The sequence below is a fragment of the Bicyclus anynana genome, chromosome 14 (assembly GCF_947172395.1).
Source record: "Bicyclus anynana chromosome 14, ilBicAnyn1.1, whole genome shotgun sequence".
Classification (NCBI taxonomy): domain Eukaryota; kingdom Metazoa; phylum Arthropoda; class Insecta; order Lepidoptera; family Nymphalidae; genus Bicyclus; species Bicyclus anynana.
The window spans coordinates 5,355,364-5,378,861 of NC_069096.1; the positions used below are offsets into that span (position 1 = coordinate 5,355,364).

The 23,498-nt window shown below is 36.5% G+C and overlaps 1 protein-coding gene across 3 annotated transcripts in view; it reads right to left on the minus strand.

Annotated features, from left to right (window-relative positions):
• LOC112051739 (beta-glucuronidase) overlaps nucleotides 1–23,498 on the minus strand; it is a 46,094-nt gene that overhangs the window by 15,314 nt on the left and 7,282 nt on the right. For 2 of the 3 annotated variants that reach the window (XM_024090518.2, XM_024090519.2), the window contains exons 2-3: nucleotides 9,773–10,039; nucleotides 7,064–7,246 (exon numbers count right to left, since the gene is read on the minus strand). In XM_024090518.2, the coding sequence (XP_023946286.1) occupies nucleotides 7,064–7,246; nucleotides 9,773–10,036 (447 nt within the window). In that variant the 5' untranslated portion in view covers nucleotides 10,037–10,039. Of the gene's footprint in view, nucleotides 1–7,063; nucleotides 7,247–9,772; nucleotides 10,040–14,177; nucleotides 14,332–23,498 lie in introns of those variants that run through there. The other variant, XM_024090521.2, reaches the window with a different exon arrangement.

The following is a 23,498-nucleotide window of genomic DNA, read 5'->3' on the forward strand; positions in this document are numbered from 1 at the left end:
TGAGTGAACCTCTGCCTTCGATTCCGGAGGGTGTGGGTCCGGTCCGGGCATGCACCTCCAACTTTTCAGTTGTGTGCATTTTAAGAAATTAAATATCACGTGTCTCAAACGGTGAAGGAAAACATCGTAAGAAAAACTGCATACCAGAGAGTTTTCCTAATTCTCTGCGTGTGTGAAGTCTGCCAGTCCGCATTGGGCCAGCGTGGTGGACTATTGGCCTAACCCCTCTCATTCTGACAGGAGACTCGAGCTCAGCAGTGAGCCGATAATTAAGAAAATTCTCATGTATGCAGGTTTCCTGACGATGTTGTCCTTCACCGTTTGAGACGCGTGATATTTAATTTCTTATAGTTCGATATTGTACTATTGAACCAAGTTCTATATTGAACTAGAATATCTAGATGAGCCACATAATACATTATTCTTAAAATGAATGGAAAAATATGTTTTAATTAAGTTACTCGTTTTATTTATCTACCTACTTATACTGTAAACAGCGGAAATTTTGTAGGAACTTAGGAGGGTATCGCGTTAGATGTTTGTTTCAAACGATTGCTGCGTTATCATTTACGATAAAGGAATTTGTTTTAGGTACCTACATGTTACCGTTATATTAACAAGCAAAAGTTTCGTTAAGCAACATACACTACTTAGGCTTATATCGGTTAAAGACTTTCTTTTGTTATTGTAAAATACACCAAAAAATAAAGTTATTTAGAGTAGGTACTCGTACGTAAAATAATATTGAGGATAAAACATGTTTTAACCCCAAAATTATTTTATATTAAATTAACCAATATTATTTTATATTAAACTAGCAGATGCCCGCGACTTCGTCCGCGTGAAACTCGATGTAAACTTTCAACTACCCCTACCCTACCCCTACCCTACCCCTACCCTACCCTATCCCTACCCTATCCCTACCCCTACCCTACCCTACCCCTACCCTACCGCTACCCTACCCCTACCCTACCCCTACCCTACCCCTACCCTACCCCTACCCTACCGCTACCCTACCCCTACCCCGTTTTCTAATTATTATTAATATGAACTTTATACAATAACAATAAAGCTCAAATTGACTACGTTTTAGTTACAAATCATTTGTATGGGAAAAAGAAAAGGGCTATTTTTAGGGTTTTTCCAGCAATCATTCTAATTTTTCTCGCCGTAAAAACTATCCTTGAACTTCAACGAACATTTTAAAAAAAATTTGGCCAAATTGGTCCAGGCGTTGTTGAGTTATGCGCTTACCAACACATTTTGCGATTCATTTTTATATTATAGATTCCCAACATTATTTTATATTAAATTATAATAATACTAGCTGACGCCGCGCGGTTTCACCCGCGTGGTTCTCGTTCCCGTTGGAGTACGGGGATAATATATAGCATATAGCCTTCCTCGATAAATGGGCTATCTAACACTGAAATAATTTTTCAAATCGGACCAGTAGTTCGTGAGATTAGCGCGTTCAATCAAACAAACTAACTCTACAGCTTTATATATTAGTATAGATTTATTTTGCAAGCATACAGACAATCTTTCTTTTTTACATATTATTTAAGAAGTGTCTCATAAAAATCAATATATTCAAACCTAGTCATCATCCCCATTGAATACCTAAATATATTGATTATACCTACAGTTTAAATGTGTTCTCGTATCACTCGTATTACAAGAGGACTTTCATTGATATCGTGTCTCGTATATCATGTCACATTCCTTGATGTGACGGTCTGTCACAAATCGTAACCACAATACGGTCCAACTTATTGCATTACAAATTTCTATGGCCTGTTAAATGATACGATGTGACCAAGTCTGATACAGTTAGGATTGCCAACATTTTTTGAGTATAAAATTTTAATAAAATAAAATACAACCGACTTCAAAATTATAAAAATGTTTTTACTAAACTAAAAAGCGAAAAATAGCATCGTACTATGTTCTACCTTCTTAGTTTGTTTAGTGCGATCAGTTTGAAGGCGGTACCAAGGTACTGCTGTGTTAAATAAATACTCATCGGGACTTCCAGTGGAAGACAATGGAGGTTATTGAGCAACATACAAGCTACAATTTGTATCCCGGAAACATCAATAGTTCCCGTGGGATTTGTAAAAAAACTGCACTTCACTCGGACAAAGTCGCGGGCGTCCTCTAGTCAGGGATAAATGTGGGTCGCCTGACTGAGACACGCGGGTGTGTCGACCGAACCTACTCCGTACACCGTAGAGTTTGGCTACTGAAAGTAGAGACTGAAATCTTCCGGCAAATGTAAAAAAACCGGCCATGTGCGTGTCGGCGCACGCGCAGTGTAGGGTCCGTAGAGCAAATCACTTTAATCCCTAATTATGCAAAAATACCGATAATGATACATACAATCACTATTTTATAGGTGTGAATAGGAATCGGATATCTTAATAACAACTTTATCTATTTAATTAACAACGTAATTAACTTTATTAAATGATATATTTTGCCGACCCCACTTAAGCGGGATAAGATGAAAGATATGATGATGTGATTTTTTTAATTTACCTCGAAGGGTGTAAGTTCGAATCCGGTCCGAGGCATGCACCTCCAACTTTTCAGTTATGTGCATCTTAAGAAATTAAATATCACATGTCTCAAGCATTAAAGAAAAAACATTTGAGAAAACATGCACACCTAAGTAATTCTCTAAGTGTGTGAAGTAAAATCTGCCAGTCCGCATTGGGCCAGAGCAGTCATCATCATCATATCAGCCAATGGACGTTCACTATAGGACACAGGTCTTTTGTAGAGACTTCCAAACATCACGATACAGAGCCACCTGCATCCAGCGAATACCTGCGACTCGCTTGATGTCGTCAGTCCACCTGGTGGGGGGTCGACCAACATTGCGCTTTCTGGTGCGGGGCCGCCATTCCAGCACCTTGGGACCCCAACGGTCATCGTCTCTTCGAATTATGTGCCCCGTCCATTGTGTGTGAAGTGAAATCTGCCAATCCGCATTGGGCCCGAGTGGTGGACAGCTATTATTAGCCAAACCCTAAAGCCATTCTGAGAGGAGACTCTTTCGTCCAGTGACCCGAATATGGGTTGTTAAGGATGTTGATCATTAACGTTTTAACACAATTTTTTTTACAATTACATATTTTGCCTAAGGAGATGGTGATTTTTTTTTATTTGCCAAGCGATTTCAGTCTCTACTTTCAGTAGCTAAACTCTAGTCAAGCCGCGACGCCGGTCTCCGAGCTGACAAATTGTTCAATTATCCGACCAATTGCCTAGCGACAGATGACTGACACAGATAGTCTACATTTAGAGCAGTTACGTGCATAATTTTTCACCTTTGATGTTACGTTTCACTTTCGCGATATATAGAAAACTATCAGACGCCCGCGACTTCGTCCGCGTGAAATTTAGTTTTTCACAAATCCCTCGGGAGCCATGGACTTTTCCGGGATAAAAATTAACTTATGTGTTAAAACAGAGTAATATCTATTTCCATTCCAAATTTCAACTAAATCGGTTTAGTAGTTTCGGCGTTTAAGAGTAACAAACACCCATACAAACTTCCGCGTTTATAATATTAGTAGGATGATCAATTAAAATAGAAACTCTAAAAATGTAGGACTTTCCATATAAACTTTCAACCCCTATTTCACCCTCTGCTATTTTTATTTAAGGGTCAAAAAGTATTCTATGTTTTGCTCCAAGGTCCCCTTTACGATCATACCAAAATTCATCTTGATCGGTTCAGCCGTTTAGTCGTGAAAAGGTAACAGACAGACGGAGAGAGTTACTTTCGCATTTATAATACCTATTAAGTATAGATCTTGCCCTCAGACTAAATACATAAGGACTAGTATCGCACCCAAATTCACGAACAAAATTTTCTGCCATTTTCTAAGGAAAACGAGCTTAGATTTCATACATATCTTATACTAAACTAGCAGTTTTTGTTCACTTTTTACACCATATAACTACACAAAAAGGTATTTTTACTGAGGTTTTTAACCGACGGACACGATTGTAAACTATGAAACATCGATTCTTTAGAGACAGTGTTTATAATCGCATAAGATCGTTGATCATATACTTTGACAGAAAAATAATGTCTTGCGAGGCAGGTCTTTATCTAATTAGTCTGAGATCTTGCCTGTTGCGTCAGATAAGTGCTACGTCGGAAAATGTCCAAGTTGTTTGTTTGATTTGAAAAATATTAATTAACTAGGTACTCTTAAGTCAGAAATTATTTTAATCCTAATAAAAAAACGCCGATATCTTCGGATTTACTTTCCGCATTTTAGTCGTATTACCCATAAAACACCGCTCACGTCAGTTTTTAACACACAAAATACCACATCTGAAAGAGTTTTTCAGATAGCTTGGGTATTGACAGTCGCCTGTATGACGTTCATAATACGTACTATTATCGTGAATCGCTGCAAACTTTCAAGAGTGCAACGAACTGTCACCCGCACCATTATAAATGAAACGAACACACAGACAGACAAACGGACGCTCATGTCAAACTTATTGACAAAAAGCGTATTGACATATTATAGGTATATAAAAGACGTACCTACAGCGAAAAGCATCCTTTATCGGTTCCTCTTTCCGTAACTTTAAAAAATCAAAACAGCATGTGGTTCTTACTCGTAATTGCTCAGTAACGCACCGGTATAGTTTTTAATACAAATTAGCAAACAGGTAATATGGTAATAAGTTTTTTATGGTAATAAGTTTTTTATTCCAAAGATGTAACATATTAGTACATTATTTTCAAACATAGCAATAATATTGTGATTGGAACCATCCCATTAAGTTTGCAGTATTACTACTGTAACTTGTGACGGGCGGCCCCGCTCTTCCATAATATATAGTAGACTAATATACATGTAAATGAAGTTCTTATAAACTACATTTAAATTGAATTTCCCGCGCATTAATTAACGTCAAAGTATTATCTGTTTAGTTTATAATTCATCTGTCAGAAAATTCTCGATGTTATTTTGTACAAGTGAAGCGTTAACGATTTTATTGGAAATAATTTTGTTCTATTGTACAAGAATATTTGAAGCAACAGCTTTTAATGTTGTTTCTCTTTACAGAGCAACAACTTTGCTTTTGTTTCAATAAGCAGCAATCAGCATATTACATACATTTGATATAAATAATCATTAATACTAAATTCCTAATAATATACAAGAGTGCATGTGTTTGTACCTATACCTGTTTGCTAAGTTGTACAATTAATAAATGTAATTTTGTAAAATTAACAGTGTAAGTACCTATACTTACACTGTTAATTTTAAAACAGGATTACGTATAGGGATAATGATTGTTTTAGTTTCAGTCACTGACCCAACCAGTGTTTTTTTATTTCGAGGCTCTGACTATAATATTGCATAAAATCTATTTAACAAAAAAATTTAACCGACTTCAACAGCGAAAGCCGTCGCCAAGTCATCAGTAACGTATTAATTAAAGCCGTTTCTGAAAGAACTACGGGAAAAAACTGTCCTTGAATACTAAAAGTTTATGATTTAACCGGCATTAGTTAATGCACTGTGTTGGCACCGCCTTCAACACAAAAAGGTAGCACATACGATGTTATTTTTCGCTTTTTAGTTTATTTTTGTGATATTGAAGACGGTTCAATATTTTTTTCTGTTTTTAGTGTGTCTTGGCATTTAATTTTCATAAATTAAATTTGTGTGTTTTGTGACGAATTTATGCGGTACATAAAAAAACATACGCATCATTGAGAAACTCCTCCTTTTTTTTTAAGTTGGTTGAAATGAACGCACCGTACCAAAACTTTAGACGACTATTGTTTACTCAAAAAGTCGCACTCCATGATCAAATAGTAAATTTCCAATAGGTGTATATTAATGAGTGAGTTAATAAAGTGAGGGCAATGAACTATGTTTCCACGCAAAATTTAAATATTCAAAACACGTAATTTAATAGGTTCTTCGATCTGATTGAGGTACATTTGGATAATAACAGATATTTTCATTTTATTTAACGAGTTGAACAAAAACGGTGAAACGTTACGTGAAAGATTGGCGGTTTTATGTGGTTTTAGGAGGCACAGGGTAATAGCAGAGTATGTATACTGTGGTAATAGACACAGACCTATTAAGTTAATGAAAAATTTTATTTAACTTATCACTTCATGATGTTGAACCTGGCTTTTAGTCGTACTTATTGGTGGGGGAGCCCCTAATGGTAAAAGTGTACAGCTACTTAGTCGAGCGTTGCGAGGATTATGTATGTCAGAAATAAGGTCTTGTGGTATTATTTTATTTAAAAAGCGGAAATACAGGGGGTTTAATTTGCGACATTGTAATCCTTTCATTTTCTGGCATTACGTACATATGTTTTCTGTGGCATTACGTTTAAATCGTCATATTTTTGAAAAGCACACCTTTTAGCTATTGTATTTTTGGAGACTTTTTGTTTTGGTGAAGCATACCCACCAATATTGAGGGATCATACTTGGTGGAGGTACATTTATAAACCTTAAGTATGCTTATGGTCATTCCTCTCATAAGCTCGAGTAAGTTCAAAATTTTCTCTGTTCGGCTCCCCAGTTGTATTAACGGGTACTAAGCGGTACCTAGGTACTGAAACCGCGTGCAACTGCTATATTTAGTTTATGATGATATTATTTACCTACCTATCTCATATATACAGAGTGTCCCGTAATAAATGGATAAAACGCAAATGTTAGATACACCACCTACTTATTATCTAAAACTATTTGCTAAGTATCTAAAACAATCTATTTTATTATCTAAAACATTGGTAATTAATCCATAGTGTTTAACAAAAATCAGATCTTCTAATTCCAGCAGTTACATCACTGAAAAAACTGATTCAAGATAGAAAAATTTGAAAAATCCGAACAAAAAATATACCTCGATCACACTAGGGAATTTTTGAAATTAGTTTTAGATAAATAGGTGGTGTATTTACCATTTGCGGTTTATTTATTAATTACGGGACATCCTGTATATATGATACAAAAATATTTTTTTTAAATATTAATTTATTAATGACTTACTACTTGGGCAGCGTAATGGACACTGCTGAATCGTAGCCAAACCCGCTGTTCCGCCCGGAGCCACCATATGGGCACGTGGAAGCGCCTGTCGTACCAGACCAGCCCTACGTGGTCTCGCAGCGAAGCCTCCTCCCCCACGTCGTTGTACGAAGACGGCACTGGCATGGGGATTACTGGCCCCGTCTGTATAAACATTATATAGTTAGTCACACATCATCTTATAGTGCTCGTTACAGGATCAAATTACTTTGCTCGCCATTATATATTGTAGAAGCTTAGTGAGCTTAAGCTCCATCTTAATAAAAAGCGCAATATAAATACAGGGTGCTGGGGAATATTTCCCATAACTCCACCAGAGACCACGTATAGGAGACTGTATAACTAATATTTTTTTGACTAAAAAATTAAAGCTTTTTATATTTTTATACAACACACCTTTATCTATCCTTACATTTTCAAATACGTAAAATATGGCTACTTCATAGTTATAAGGATGCGTTCAAATGTGTCCCCTATTTATTATATTTCCCAGAGTTATGGAAAATACTCCCCAGCATCTTGTATAAATGAAATTGAAGTGTCTGTCTGTGATTTCAAAATAACCATGTTTTCCCAAGGGCTTACAAGGTACTAAAATACATTATTACATACATTTTCAAATTTTTATTGTTTGGTCGGGGTAATCTTTGGAACAGCTGAACCGAACGGGACTTTCACTGAGAGATAGAGGAGGTTAAAATAAAATAAATAAATAAATAAAATAGTCTTTATTAATGAAGATTTTGTACATTTAAATTATGTCCCTAATCTCATTGTGCCTCATGGCAAAGGTCTCCTCCAGCTCCCGCCAGTGTTTCCTGTCCAGAGCTACTCTTCTCCAGAATGGGCCAGCTGTAAGCTTCAGCTCGTCTTCCCACCGTCCGATAGAGGAGGATATTAAACAACATATTATAGGCTACTTTTTATCCCAAAAAGATCAATGGTTCCCGCTGAATTTTTGAAAAATTAAATTCTTCGCGAACAAACTCAAGGGTGTCCTCTATAGATAACAATAAATATACCTTGAGATGTCAATTAATGCTATTTAACATTAGAATAATAAACAATTGAATCGAGTTAAAATACGAAACAATTTAGTAACTTCCGTTCGCATATACAACACGCTTTACGTCTGTGTGAATCGGCATGAGAAACCTTTGAGGAACGCATTTAGCATACCATTAGGTACACAATAGCTTTTTGTCTAAGGATTAAAAAAAAACATCCTTGTAGACTTAATTAATTTTTATGTCGTTCATAAATTGTAGTTGCCAAAAGCTTGAGCAGTTCTAATCGCATAAAATAGCGAAACAAGAATCCGGGGTAAACAACCTGGTGAACTATGGGCAGATAAACATCATATGGACCAATATCCTACGATAGCCAGACTTACCTCATTTTAGGATAGCTCAAAGTTTGTCAGACCATGCTCGTACCGTTGGTGATTACGGTAGCCAATTATGGATTTTGGACTGTGGTGGCTGTAGAAGATAAGAGATTTCAAGGGTCCAGAATCTCAATCGACCTATAAAGCGCAACTTCTAAATGTATAAAAGCGAAATCTTGATAACCACTTTACGTTGAAATTGGAAATTCGGCAGGGGAGTAGTTTACATATTTTTATGATCTAATGAACGATAGTGAACAATTTATGACCGTTTTTAATGAAATGTCACCTAGTCTATTTGACTTTCGTACTTTTCTATGGGAGGAGCATAGGCTGACAAACTTTGAGCTTTCTTACGATGAGGTAAGTCTGACTATCGCAAGCTCTCGGTTTAACACCCATAAACAAGATTTTAGGTCCAGGACAACCAACTCTCGGACTTAATTACCATAGCATAATAATTTAAATGTTAAGTTCAAACATCTATTGTTTTTTGCATCGACAAACTTTAATATGTCAATATCGGGTTTTGAATGACAAAAAGTTTGTTTGTACTTGTTTAAACTTTTTGTTTAGCATAAGAGTATTCCATAGCTTCTCAAAGTGAGCAAGGAAATAAATTATATTTAATAATAATCTAATATTAAATTCAATGATAATTATTAGCACCTATATTCTACATCGAATAAGATTATATTTTTATCACTTGCCTAATCGTAGCAATATCAATAAAATACAACATCTCAGTTGTATGGTCATCATCATAGCAGCCGATGGACGCTGTAGGACACTGTAGGACACAGGCCTTTTGTAAGGGACTTCCAACCATACTGAGCCACCTGCATCCAGCGAATCCCTGCGACTCGTTTGATGTCGTCAGTCCACCTGGTGTGGGGTCGGCAAACACTGCGCTTACTATTGCGGCGTCGCCATTCCAGCACTTTGGGACCCCAACGTCCATCGGCTCTTCGTACTATGTGCCCCGCCCATTGCCACTTTAGCTTCGCAACTCGTTGTATAATCAATAATAATTATACTTACAACTTACCTTATATGTGATAGCTTATCTTACCTTACACAATATAGGTACCAAAGAAATTATGATTTATCATAGCTTTTTATTTACTTATGATTATAATAAAGTATGTTCTATCTGGAAAGTCTGTATGGCTTACCTAAATGCAAAAATATTTCGAATTTCGATTAAACAACAACTTTTGACGCACTTTGAGAAACAGGGACTTACGAGAATATAAAACCTATAGTAAATAGTTTTATTTTACCTTTTCAAGGTCTTGCTCGTACCAGCCGTTCCGATATCCGTATTCTGGGTCCACAGGCGACCGTCTGAAGTTCCATATACCATCTAGGTTTCTTATGGATCTTGTTATTGTTTCTTGGGGGTATAAAGCCCCGCCAGGGTTTGGGGTTTTCTTTTGTGCTTTTTGGGTGATCTCATTTGCGCTTGCTGTGCCAGGCACCGTTGCATCGGCGAGTTTTAGGATAATGGTTGAGAAGAGAAGCAAACTTGAAGTATTCGTTAACATTATCTGTAACAAAAATTGTGCTTTATAGGAGATATCTGAAATTGGGCCCACTTTACAGAACGATACAAAAATAAAAAAATGTACTGAAAATCTTGTATATTTTAGTAGATTACTCATTAGAATCTTAGCCGAAATAATATACGCCAACGGGAAAAATAAGCTGTCTTTATTACTTTCACACCGATCTAGCTTTGTAAATGCGGTAGTGATTTATTTATATAGTCGTCGTTGATGCGTATTTCACTGATTGTCAGTTGTCTTTGCAAACGCGGGTTGTCAATGTCAAAGTCAATCAATGAATAAGATTGTCATTGTCAAATATCATTAATAACGTCCGTGGAGTTCGCCTCTGCCTTGTAGAGGAAGTTTAAAGCAGTGGATCCCGGTCACTATTAGCATTTGATAAATGCATAAACAGACAAACATTATGAACAAGGCCTGCCAACCAGCGTTACACCAAAATGATGTTTAAAAGCTCTATATCCCTTCTCATTTAAGGAGGGAGGGAGGCCTTGTCCTAGTGGCTCGTTAAAATAGGCTGATAATCAGAGAGTAACCTCAAGCTCAGTTTCGTGCTGTTTGGAAGTCCCTACAAAAGTCCTATGTCCTGCATTGGACGTTCATCGGTTGATTTGATGATGATGATGATGATGATGATGATGAAAAAATTACTCCGTCTTATTTCTTTAGTTTTTGAGAATAGTTTTTAAAAATATTTAAAAAAACACAAGACGCCATTTTTCTTGAACAATATTGGAAATTACTGATGCGACGCTTCGTATCGTACTGACTCGAGAATGTATTCGTTTTTGAATTTTGTATTTATGACGAGTACGACACCGTCGTGTTCCGTACGCTCCATCTGCCTATTATTTATTATTGACGGCCTCCATGGCACAGTGGTATGCGCGGTGGATTTACAAGACGGAGGTCCTGGGTTCGATCCCCGGCTGGGCAGATTGAGATTTTCTTAATTTGTCCAGGTCTGGCTGGTGGGAGGCTTCGGCCGTGGCTAGTTACCACCCTACCGGCAAAGACGTACCGCCAAGCGATTTAGCGTTCCGGTACGATGCCGTGTAGAAACCGAAAGGGGTGTGGATTTTCATCCTCCTCCTAACAAGTTAGCCCGTTTCCATCTTAGACTGCATCATCACTTACCATCAGATTGTAGTCAAGGGCTAACTTGTAAAGAATAAAAAAAAAATCTGTGCTGATAATGATGCAGTGTTTATATGAATGAATGTACGCCATTGATATGGTCAAAGTTGTTTATCCGGCGCTGTTGCAATTGCAACAATGAAACTGTAAAGTATCAAGAAAGTTCCTTGTTTACACAATATACCTACGCTATATTCTGTTTACATAGGAAACAATATCAACTTGAACTTTAATCTCATATTTCCGGCAAGTAAAATTGATAACTTAATACGATTGATTAATAGGTAAGTTAAAGCTAGTGGACATTTGCGTTTGATTTTATCTGTAAGTATAACATATCTACGTAGGTACTACTTATAGGGTGACTATGAATCGTATTTTTTTTTATTTTTTGTTATAAATGAATTTATCTTTTTTAGTTATAATAAAATCATAGGTTATTAGAATTTATTGTATAGACAGGTATGGAATAAAGATCACAATAAGTTAAATGAAAACTACTTAAATGAAAATGCTATTTGTCATTAAACATATCCTAAAATTTTTCCTTAATATTGAAATAGAAAAACACTAAACTACGTAATTATGCCTATGCCCGACTATTTCGAACCCGGGGTCCTGAGTCATGATCTTGTTCATGCATCGCAAAACCAAACCACCTGCGTGCGGTTGCCGGTGCTAGTCGAGCGTGCTGCTGTATTTACATTTCAATATCATGCTTTAGTATTTCATTTCATTAACCTACATTATCACAACAATACAAAATACGAGTGAAGCGAGTCATTTGATTTTTCACAAATCCGAGGAAAACATGGATTTTTCGAGCATAAAATGGTGACAGTATGTTGCTTAATAAAATCCTCAATCTTCCAGTGAAAGATCCCATTCAAATCGTTTCATCCGTTCCAGAGATTAACCCTTACAAACATCAACAGACAGACAATTTTTTTTTTTAAAGTTTGCTATACTATAAACACTTGAGAAAACACAGTCATTTTTGAATCACAGACATACAATTCAGTTTTGTTTACAAGTATTGATTAAAATCCAGTTATAGAGTCCAACAAATTGAACGAAAGTGAAACACTTTTTAGATGCGAATCAAGTACAAGTATATATACGCGGTTATGCATATTGCATGAGAATGTATTCTCTCAAGAAGCGATAAGTAAGCAACGAACAATGTATGCCTCTTTAATAAATAACCGTAACTTTATCTTACAATTTAAGCGCCGTGTAATAAGGGATTGCTGCAAGCGGCCACGTACGACAAGGTTATGTGAGTTGAGAGATTTATTATTTTTCACTACTCTTGCTCAAAAACACTGTCTTATTACCACGCCACAGCCTCTAGGGGCTAAAGTAATTTTGTTTTTTTAATTCTTGTCTGTTACGAGTACTAGCCAAGTACTAGCCTACTATAAAACGGAGGAGGTTTTATTCGAAAATAGAATCATTATAGGTAAGGCCCTGATTGTTTTGAAAATTAAATAAAAAACTTTAAATTGGAAGGAAATGCAGCGTTCTTGTTTGTGGAATACGTTCATTTTTTTATTTAATTTTTATTGAGTTGCGACTAGAGCGAGATTTGAAGACATTGGACATCCTTTACGGTGTTTGCCTTTTTCTCATGTGAAAAAAATTAAATTAAATTAATTGTTATTGTTGTCTTCATCTAGTGAGAATGGTGATTCAAATTTTAGTGATGGATAAAATTTTCAATCTGTTACCATCAAAGTCGAGACGCATTTACTTAAATACTTACAAGTGGAGAAAACAACAACGAATGGATTCACTTACGAAAGGAGTTTTTTAAACTATTATCTCCCACGTTTACCTCACATACTCATTATTCATCTTCACAGTAGCCGGAAATTATGTTACCGGGTAAAAGCATCTCCCTTAATATCCAAAATTGTAGACTTTGTACATTTAATTTTCAATTAAAATAAATCATTGAATATTGTACTAAACTATTTTATTTTCTCGCAATCGTAGTGAAAAGCAGCGTGTAACACGTGGGGCTAAGCCCATTATAAACTCGGTTTCTATTTAGTCGGCCCTCGCCTTACGTCTCGGGCCCTAAAAATACCTCGTTTATAATGGGTCTTTTTAGCCCCTCGTATAACAATCTACTACTGTTGGTAAGACACCTACTTCACAGTTTCGTTGACTAGTAGAAGTCCCGAAGGTTTACCGGCGTAGTTTCCGTGGGAAGGGAAAGTGGCTTTCTATTGGTAAAACAATTTAGAAAATAGGTTCAGTAGATCCAGAGCTTACCTTAGAACATAACTCCTACGAACTTGAAAACTATAAACTTGATCTCTTTATAATATTAGATCGAGTAGGTAATAGTTTTAAAACTCTTTATTATATATACTGTTTTGTTAATATCCTGTTTTTAAGCTTGTTACGACCGCTGTAGTCCAGTAGGTTGCAACGGTTGCATGTTCCAGTGCCCTGCTCTCATCTAACCTTGGACGGCAGAATGTGCTTGTTCAGCGCCCTACATACTTCGTTGCGATGGATTCACGTAGCGATTTACGTAGTTAATTACGCGAATGAGTATCAATATAAAAGAGGAGGATACGCGATGGAAGGCGCTCTTTGATCAATCTTCGATCGAGTGGGACATCTAGTTAGGATTAGGCTCTCTACATTTCAATCGCCGAAATTAGAGTCTTCTAGTTATTATAAGTTTTTTGTAATATTTTATTTAAAATAAATATTAAATAATCAGTCGCGTTTGCATTCTCAACCCTGCTGCCCCAAAACGTAGGTAGCTTGCTTTGTTTGTGTACATAACAACAACAACAAAATAAAAATATTGTTTTTTTTTAATTTTTACGAACTTGCATTTTTAATTTTTGTGTTGCGTTCACAAAATTCTGCAATTATAAAATATGAGAGAATCTTTGTCATTTATAAATGATTTATCTAATTTTATATTATAAATATATAAAAATAAAAATAAAAAACTCACTCTATGTTAATGGTGGTGCAAAATCGAATGGCACTAAAAGTTAGTATGTAATTGGTTATATTGATGCGTTGTTGCGAAATCAAATGGCTTTCTAGCATACTCGCATAGACAATAGAACTCATAAAAATTCTGTATCGGATTCCCCACCGCCGCCATAGCGATGTAGGCAGCAGTGATAAATCGTTTTTACATGTTTCACATAATTTTTATGGTAATAAGATGTCACAAAACTGTTCGAATTCCCACCTAAATTCTTTACACTTACCTAATGCTTGCTAGCCAACAATGCATTAGGAATTACAATATTTAAATAATAATTAATTACTCTTTAGGCAATAAGGTTGCAACAGTTTTTTGCTTTGAGTGCGTATATTAAACACCGAGCAAGCGAAAGATTCTACGATTGAAATACAAGCAAAGCGAGCATAGGTATTTAGCGGGTGGGCTGGATGGGCCGGGCCCACCCTAGAATAGACAAGTAGGAAATAATCCTAGATACGCCAATGAAAGCGAGTGGTTCATAAAAGGAATCCTGAGCATAGCGAGGTATTTAATATGATTACGTGTAACATACGGACGGGGTGATACGGCGTTTACATAATTAGATATGTACCTTTTTAATTTTATATAGTGGGTTGCAGGGAGCCGCTGGATGCTGGCATCTCGAGACCGTTGTGCTTGGAAGTCCAAGAGTATTTATGATCCTTTTTATGATCGGGGAGGAAAAAAAATCTTTCCATCTTAGACTAATAACCTAAAATCTATGCTCTCCAAACTTTTTCCGGCTAGTGGGCAGGGCATAAAATGTTCGACTTGAACGGACTATAAGTGACCTCACCTAAATTATGTGATTTGAGGGCCTAGTGGCAATTTGATACTGTTACTGTCACGTAACGTAAACGAGAATTTTTATGGAATTGAAACAGCGCCATCTAGTGGCACTACTGCACAACTGTTTCAATTTGCGTTTACGTCAACGTTTTCAACTCTCAGTTATGAACTCAACTCATAGGCCAAGATGCCTCAGCCCCGAAAGGGTCTGGAAGAAATCACCGGGGGAGAAGGATCCCCTGCGTCTTACTCGGGCAAGGAGGCAAAGCCTCGAGGCCCGTACCCCCTCACCCGACACTCTCGGGAGGAGATGACCCCCACTGACTACGTCAACGTGATGTTAACAGTATGAAAATATTGAAAACTCCCACTAGGCACACAGCATTGATTACGGAAATGCTTGACAACGTATACATACTCGTACTATGTATACTAAATACCTCGTCTCGTCGCCGCCCTGTCCACGTCCTAACCCCGTTCCATATGCAGCGACCTTAAAACTACTTAACGTCAAATAGCTTGTTTAAAAGGCAAACGAACGGGAAGGTTATCCATACATAATAAATTATACTTATTATATGTTTAGATACTGTGTTTTAATTGAATAACTGAAGTAATATTTATTTTGGTTTGTATGTTTATTTTGACGAGGTTTTAAATTCGTACGTAGGATTTGATGGTATTTCTGTACATATAGTATTATATCCAACCATATTTAATCACTGTATAATTAAAATTTGCATAAGAACCTGAGAATTTTCTTAATTCTCTACGTGTGTTAGGTCTGCCAATCCGCATTGGGCAAGCATGGAAACTAAAGTAAAGGAAACTATTGGCCTGGCAATTTTCGCCAATAATGTGATTCATGGTAAATGTTAGGACAAACAATTTGTCAAGATTTGTGTATAATAACGTTATCTATTGAATGTGTCGAAAAAGTTGACGACTATTCGAGACTATAATATTCTATCACTGTGCCAAATTTCATCCAAACCTGTTCAGCAGTTTTGCAGTTATAAATGAGTGAGTTTTGGAGTGCTAGTTACTCGATATTGTAGACAATGATTATTTTATACTATAGATATGTTACGTGCCTACAGAATAACCGCAAAAAGTGATCCTAATTTAGCAACTCCACTGAGCGCACACATGCACAATTTTGTGTTTATTAACTTATTATATAGGTATGTTTATTTTTAAATCGTTTTTATGTATAAATAGTTTCTATACTTCCTAAACACACAACTCGACATTGTAGACAATTTAGGTATTGTGTGCTTGAATAACTTTCGTTGTTTAATAAGCGACTAAATGAAATTACGACAATTATGCACATTAATTTGTCAGCCTTAGTTTTGATGCGCTAGTGCCGCATCTCTAGTATAAAATATGGTTGGTTTAAGATATATAATTGACTAGCTGAGGCCGCGAGGTTTCACCCGCGTGGTTCCCGTTCCTGTAAGAATAATATAGCCATTAGCTTCCTCGATAAATGGGCTATCCAACAGTGAAATAATTTTTCAAATCGGACCAGTAGTTCCTGCTATAAGCGCGTTCAATCAAACAAACATACTCTTCAGCTTTATAATATTACCAGTAGGCGCCGCGCGGTTTCACCCGCGTGAATCCCGTTCCCGTAGGAATACGGGGATCATATATAGCCTATAGCCTTTCTCGATAAGTGGGCTATCTAACACTGAAAGAATTTTTCATGTTCCTGAGATTGGCGCGTTCAATCAAACAAACAAACTCTTCAGCTTTATAATATACTTACTTGCTATTCGTATATAATTTTATGTGTACCTACTACTTAGTATACCTATGTTATATGTTTTACGTAACTAGGTATTTATAGCTTTATAATTAAGTGTTATTGATAATATTATTTATTTCCTTGTCCACGGCACAAGCCGTCCAGTAAATACATAGTGACTTGCAAATTGTCGTTTAATTTAAATATGTATACAATCTGCATAGAATTCAAAATCAAACTCATATAAAAAACTTAAGAAAACATTAATTATCTTTTTTTTCTATTCAATCAATTGTTAATATTGTTTTACAACGATGTATTTAAATTTTGTGTGTCTGTTTGTCCGGGCTTTTTCTGGAACGGCTGAACCGATTTGAATGGGACTTTCACTGAATAATAGCGGGTATTTGGGCAAGCAACATAGTATAATAAGTGGATTTTTCGCAAAACAATCCATGTCTTCATGGGTTAAGAGAAAAAAATCACTCGGATTATAAAGAATAGCTAGCTAGCTTAGAATTAATCATACTGGGTTCTATATGTATATATGTAAATAAACTAACCTCAAACCTTTTAATCATTCACACGTAACCATGACAAGAAAACTCAAGGGTTTTTATTGCTGACTAGCGGACGCCCGCGATTTCGTCCACGTGGAATTTAGTTTTTCACAAATCCCTCGGAAACCATGGATTTTTCCGGAATAAATGTAGTCTATGTGTTAGTCCAGGCTTTAATATATCTTAATACCAAATTTCAGCTACTTCGTTTCAGAAGTTGAGGCGTGAAAGAGTAACAAAAATTCATATCATCAAAATCATCAGTTTTCGCAAATCTCGGGAAACCATTGAATTTTTCGGGATAAAAAGAAGTGTTAGTCCAGAGTAAAATCTATTTCCATTCCAAATTTCAGCTAAATCGCTTCAGTAGTAGCGGCGTTATAGAGTAACAAACATCCAAACATCCATACAAACTTTCGCGTTTATAATATTAGTAGGATTGTGTAAGCCGTAGGCTCCTTATGGGACCTCAGCGGCGTCACCGGGGGGTTTGGGAGAGCGCAGAAGCATTGCTTGATGGAGCCCGAAAGCAGAAGCAAAGTTAGATGGGCGTCTCCGGCTTAAAGGGCCGTTCGGAAAGGGTTTTTTGGCTTCAGTGTATCAGTCCGGGCGCCCCCGAGATCGTGAGTTAAAAAGCCCACGTCTGGGTGACGTCAGATATCGGGGACCTCGTCTTCGCCGCCGAGGACGCTGTGTAGCTTGTGTTTGAGTTGCCTGGGAAGCATTGTCGTTCGTTATGTCATCGTCAGGATCGTAAATTAGTAAAGGATCGTAAAACTTAAGGATAGATTTAATCGATTAGTGCTTACCTACCTACTCACGTTTATGTCGTAGCTACTCATTTTATATTGGACACTTGGACAGGTAGAAAATGTGGTGAGAAAATGTCTTTTTTTAACCCCCGGCGCAAAAGAGGGGTGTTTTAAGTTTGACGTGTTTGTCTGTCTGTCAGACTGTCTGAGGCACCATAGCTCCTGAACGGCGAAGCGATTTCAATTTAGTTTTTTTTGTATTAAAGGTGACTTATGTGCGAGTATTAGACATTTTTGATTAGGTTTAAAAGTTGTGGGGGGGTGAAAGTGGGGAAGAGTAACTTACCGAATGTCTGCAAATATACTTGACTGGGGGTCTCAAATGAAAGCGCAACGAAAGAGAATGTCTGATGACTGATGACTTGATCCAGAGTGTAATTAGTTATTTCATGACATCTGGGGTTTTTTTTTATAAAAATATGTTGATAACAACATCAAAAAGAATTTTTTAAAATCAGCCGAATAAAGTAGGGATGATGATAGGTTTGAATATATTGATTTCAGGGTTCCCAACTTAGGGGTTTTCCCCCCAGATTTAGGGGGCAAATAAGTGAAATGGGATTTTTTTAGGGGTCTGAAATTTTTAGGGGTATTTTCAGGGATTTTTTTGACTCTTTAATATTTTTAAATTGATGATAATTTTAATATTTCTTTCTTGGCCTAGCGACTTATAACTACATATAATACGTTATTCTACAACCACTCTGAGGTTTGAACTCTGAATTGGAGACAATTTTCATCGAATAAAAAAAATTGGTAAATTTATTCATTGTCAACATGTATGATTTCAAAAAATCTGAATCTTCAGATAAAGACGTAGTATTTTGTCTGTATTAAATATAGACTTTTGAAACATATGACAGCATATTATTTCTAAATTATTATGAATTTATATTTTTTAGGGGGACAACTCAATAATTAAGGCGATTTTAGGGGTTTTTGACACCAACTTTAGGGATAAATATTTTGGAGAGTTGGTAACACTGATTGATTTTTATGTTACATTCGGGTAAATAAGGTCAATGTTAACTGATTTACACATAAAAAGCAAAGATTGACTGGATATTTGTAAAATAAATAAGATTATAAAATTACAAAATCTATTAAAAATCTTTTATCGTAATTAGATGAAAATTCATACAGTTTTAGCTTCCTTACATTAAATGTGACATTTTTCAATAAATGGACTATAAACATATAAACGCACAAATAACAAAGATATTAGTAATTTTGTTTGATCGCCCACACAAATCTAACGATCATTAAGAACCTGCGACGTCATTAAATCGCACCATTTTGTATTTGGTATACGGGGCGTTTTTCCAGGATCCGAGGCAGCGCCGCAAATCTGACCCTTTAAACCCTGTAGCTCAGAAAGTAATGATCGCAGATACCCTGTTACTTTTGCAAAATTGCTTTACTATTAGCATACTCCTAATTTATATACAACTAGCGGACGCCCGCAACTTCGTCCGCGTGAAACTCGACGTAAACTTTCAACTACCCCTACCTTTTCCTACCCTACCATACCCTTACCCTACCCCTACCCTTCTGTAAACCCTGCTATAAACCTCACGGAGCCCGAGCCCTTTCCAACGAATGCAAAACCGTGGAAATCGGTTCGTGCGTTCGATCGGTTCGTCAGGAAGGAAATTCCGACTTATTTTTAACCGACTTCAAAAAGAAGGAGGTTCTCAATTCGGTCGTCATCCATATTGGTAAATGGGTAAGTACATAATAAAATTCATACACGCGAACTTAAGTCATTTTGGAAGTCGGATACAACAATAGACTAGTAATTACGGTACCATCGACATAACAGAATATTATTTTCATATCTTGATTTACTGTTTACCGACGGTGTACAAGCGACATGCACGAGTCTTTGTTAGAGTCAGTTATCGTCCAGTCGCTAATCCAGAGGTCAGAATTGAATAAGGTTGAGAAGTTCAGTTACCTTTAAACACAAAACGGAATTTATACGATCTTGTCTACAAGTCCCGCACAGAAAAAACATTGTAGCTATAAACTATAAACTTATAGCCATTATCAGGTCGTTGATATCTATTTGATGTTATGATTATTAGCACAGATTAAAGAATAATAGGCTGATAGAGCACTGAACACGACGGTGTCGTAGCAGTTCCAAATACAAAATTAATAAACGAATACATTTTCGAATCAGTACGACAGCGTTGCATCAGTAATTTCCAAAATTATAAAGAAAAAATGGCGTCTTAAGTTTTAAGCATTTTAAAAACTGTTCACTAAAACTAAAGAAATAAGATGAAGTTTTTTTTTATTGGTAATTATTGATTTATGAACCGTGATAGCCCAGTGGATATGACCTCTGACTCCGATTTCGGAGGGTGTGGGTTCGAATCCGATCCGTAACATGCGCCTCCAACTTTTCAGTTATGTGCATTTTAAGAAATTAAATATCACGTGTCTCAAACGGTGCAGGAAAGAATTTTCTTAATTCTCTACGTGTGTGAAATCTGCCCAACCGCATTGGGCCAGCGTGGTGGACTATTGGCCTAACCCCTCTCATTTTGAGAGGAGATTCGAGTTAGCAGTGAGCCATATGTGGGTTGATAATAATGATATTAATTTACGTATTGTTGTTAGTGTTATATTTTGAAATACAAATTATGAAAAAAGTTTGTATATTTATGCGGATGTCAAGGAGACGCGTGACGTTTGGTTTTTTTATGGGTGTCACCGGCTTCACCAAGCTGATTGTAAATACTCATTCTGGATCATTCTTTATTCTGTGATTATTGGTGAATCAATTAGAATAATAATATCAAAATGGGGTTTTATGTCTTACAAAAAGCCCCAAACAAGTTTTGCAAGACATAAACATTGAATAACATTAAAACCCCCCGGCTATCGTGTAAACTATCAAGATCACAGTGGTATACCACCCACTGTTTCAATTTGTTAATAATGTTTGTATTGAAATGGGAACATGTTCTAACATCTTCTATAGCGAGTACTAGTGTTATAAGTATTCAGAGCCTCAATAGCTCAACGGTAAGTGCGGTCGGAATCATCACCGAGGGGTGGTGGTTCGATCCTCATCTCGTTGGTCTATTGTCGTACCCACTTACCAGCTGGGAATTGTTCAAAATTACGAAATTAGTTAATTATATTAATGCGTTTGATATTGTGATTGACAATCGGCTTTAAGGAATACGAAAAATGCGATTGATGTGATGATATTTATCATCATCATATCAGTGGACATCAGCCGGTGGACGTCTTGCATGGACTTCCAAACAAAACGGTCTCGAGTCGCCAGCATCCAGCGGCTCCCTGCAACTCGCTTGATGTCTTCGGTCCACACAGTTCGGTCCACCAACACCGCTCTTTTCGGTACGGGGTCGACATTCCGGCACCTTGGGACCCCAACGTCCATCGGCTCTTGGAACTACGTGCCCTGTCCATTGCCACATTAGCTTCACGACTCGCTGAGCTACGAGTATGTCAGTGATTTTAGTTCTTCTGCGGATCTCCTCATTTCTGATGTAACTGTATCAGGAGTGGGTACTTCAATACTTCAGCAGGTGGGGATCGAACCCAAGACCTTTACTCTGGAGCTGTTGAGGGCTCTGACTCGACAAGACGGCCGCGTGGCGCAGTGGGTAGACCATTCTGTATCCATGGCCGTGGGTTCGATTCCAACAACTGGAGAATATTTGTGATAAACATGGGTGTTTTCCTGTGTGTGGGTGTGTTTATACATTGTATACGTATTTATATGTAGTATATAAATATATCTTAGTACCACACATAGGCTATAATATTATGCTAAGTAGTGATGTGTGTATTGTGTAAGTATATTTATTCGCATTTAAAATTCCACTGCAAAACTCTAAATCAAAACGCAAATCCTACTAATATTTCCTACTTCCTACTAATATCCTACTAATATTATACCTAAGCGCGAAAGTTTGTATGTTTGTATGAAAGATGTATGTTTGTTACTCTTTAACGCCGCTACTACTGAAGCGATTTGGCTGAAATTTGGAATGGAAATAGATTTTACTCTGGATTAAAACTTAAGCTTTGTATTTTCGAAAAAATACATGAATTCCCGAGACTTGCAAACACCTAATGATTTTGATGGTATAAGTGACCGTTACTCTTTCACGCCTCGGCTAAATTTGAAATAGAAATAGATTATAGTTTGGATTAACACATAGGCTACTTTTTGTCCCGGAAAAATCCATGGCTCCCGATGGATTTGTGAAAAACTAAATTCCACGCGGACGAAGTCTCGGGCGTCCGCTAGATAAATAACACATACAATTATTAATTACATGTATAATTATCATATTTAGAACAAATATTTCCCAAGTCGCTTAATAGGTTATCGACCGCATAATTATTATTATGTTTGCAATTATTGATTACACTACAAAACAATGTTAGGTAATGTTTATCACGGAGTTATGAAATTCCGTTCCGCGATTGACTTCTATTGTGTGGACTTGGTACTAGTACTGAGGGTTTAAAGCTACGGATAATTTTACTAAGTACATTTTGTGATGCGGTGATAGCAGTGGCTATGATATGCAGATATGACCTCTGGCTTCAATTTGAAGGGCGAAGGTTCGAACCTACAACTTTTCAGTAATGTGCATTTTAAGAAATTGATTATCACGTGTCTTAAATGTTGAAGACAAAACATCGTCAAGAAACCTGCATACCTGGGGATTTTCTTAATTCACTGCGTGTGGATATCTGGATTAAGCAGCTAAATTGAAAAGATGATTGGGTTTTGATCTTGACCAGCGTTAGCCAATGGGAGGAAAAATGAACACACACACACATATTAAGACACAAATTTTCATCTTTATAATATTAGTGTAATTATGTTTAAATTTATACAAATATTTTTTATAGATTAGGTATAAGATACATATTAGAAAAGGTTTCGGTTCACTAACCGCTCCCATATGAACACCTAGCTCTACTTATACTATTGCGAGAAATATTTCTTCCATTGTCTATGTAATTTGTCAAATCTTTTGTCAGCTTGCCCCTAATGAAAGTCTTTAAGTAATGCTCAGAGCCGTTGACCCGGAGAGCGTCTCATTATCGAATCAAGGGTAAAAGGCATTAGCTTTAACTTAACCTATTTTAACGGTATGTAGGTAACTGTCGACATCATGTTAATGGTCTAGCTCATTTGAGGTTCGACAAACATTTTGAACATCGACTAAATGATTAAAACTATATTATTAGTAAGTATTTTAACCACAAAGGATTTTTTAATATCCATATTTGAAACTTAACATACAATGTTTCATTGCGATTGATTTAATAGATACACGTAATTTTTTATCACAAAGTAGAC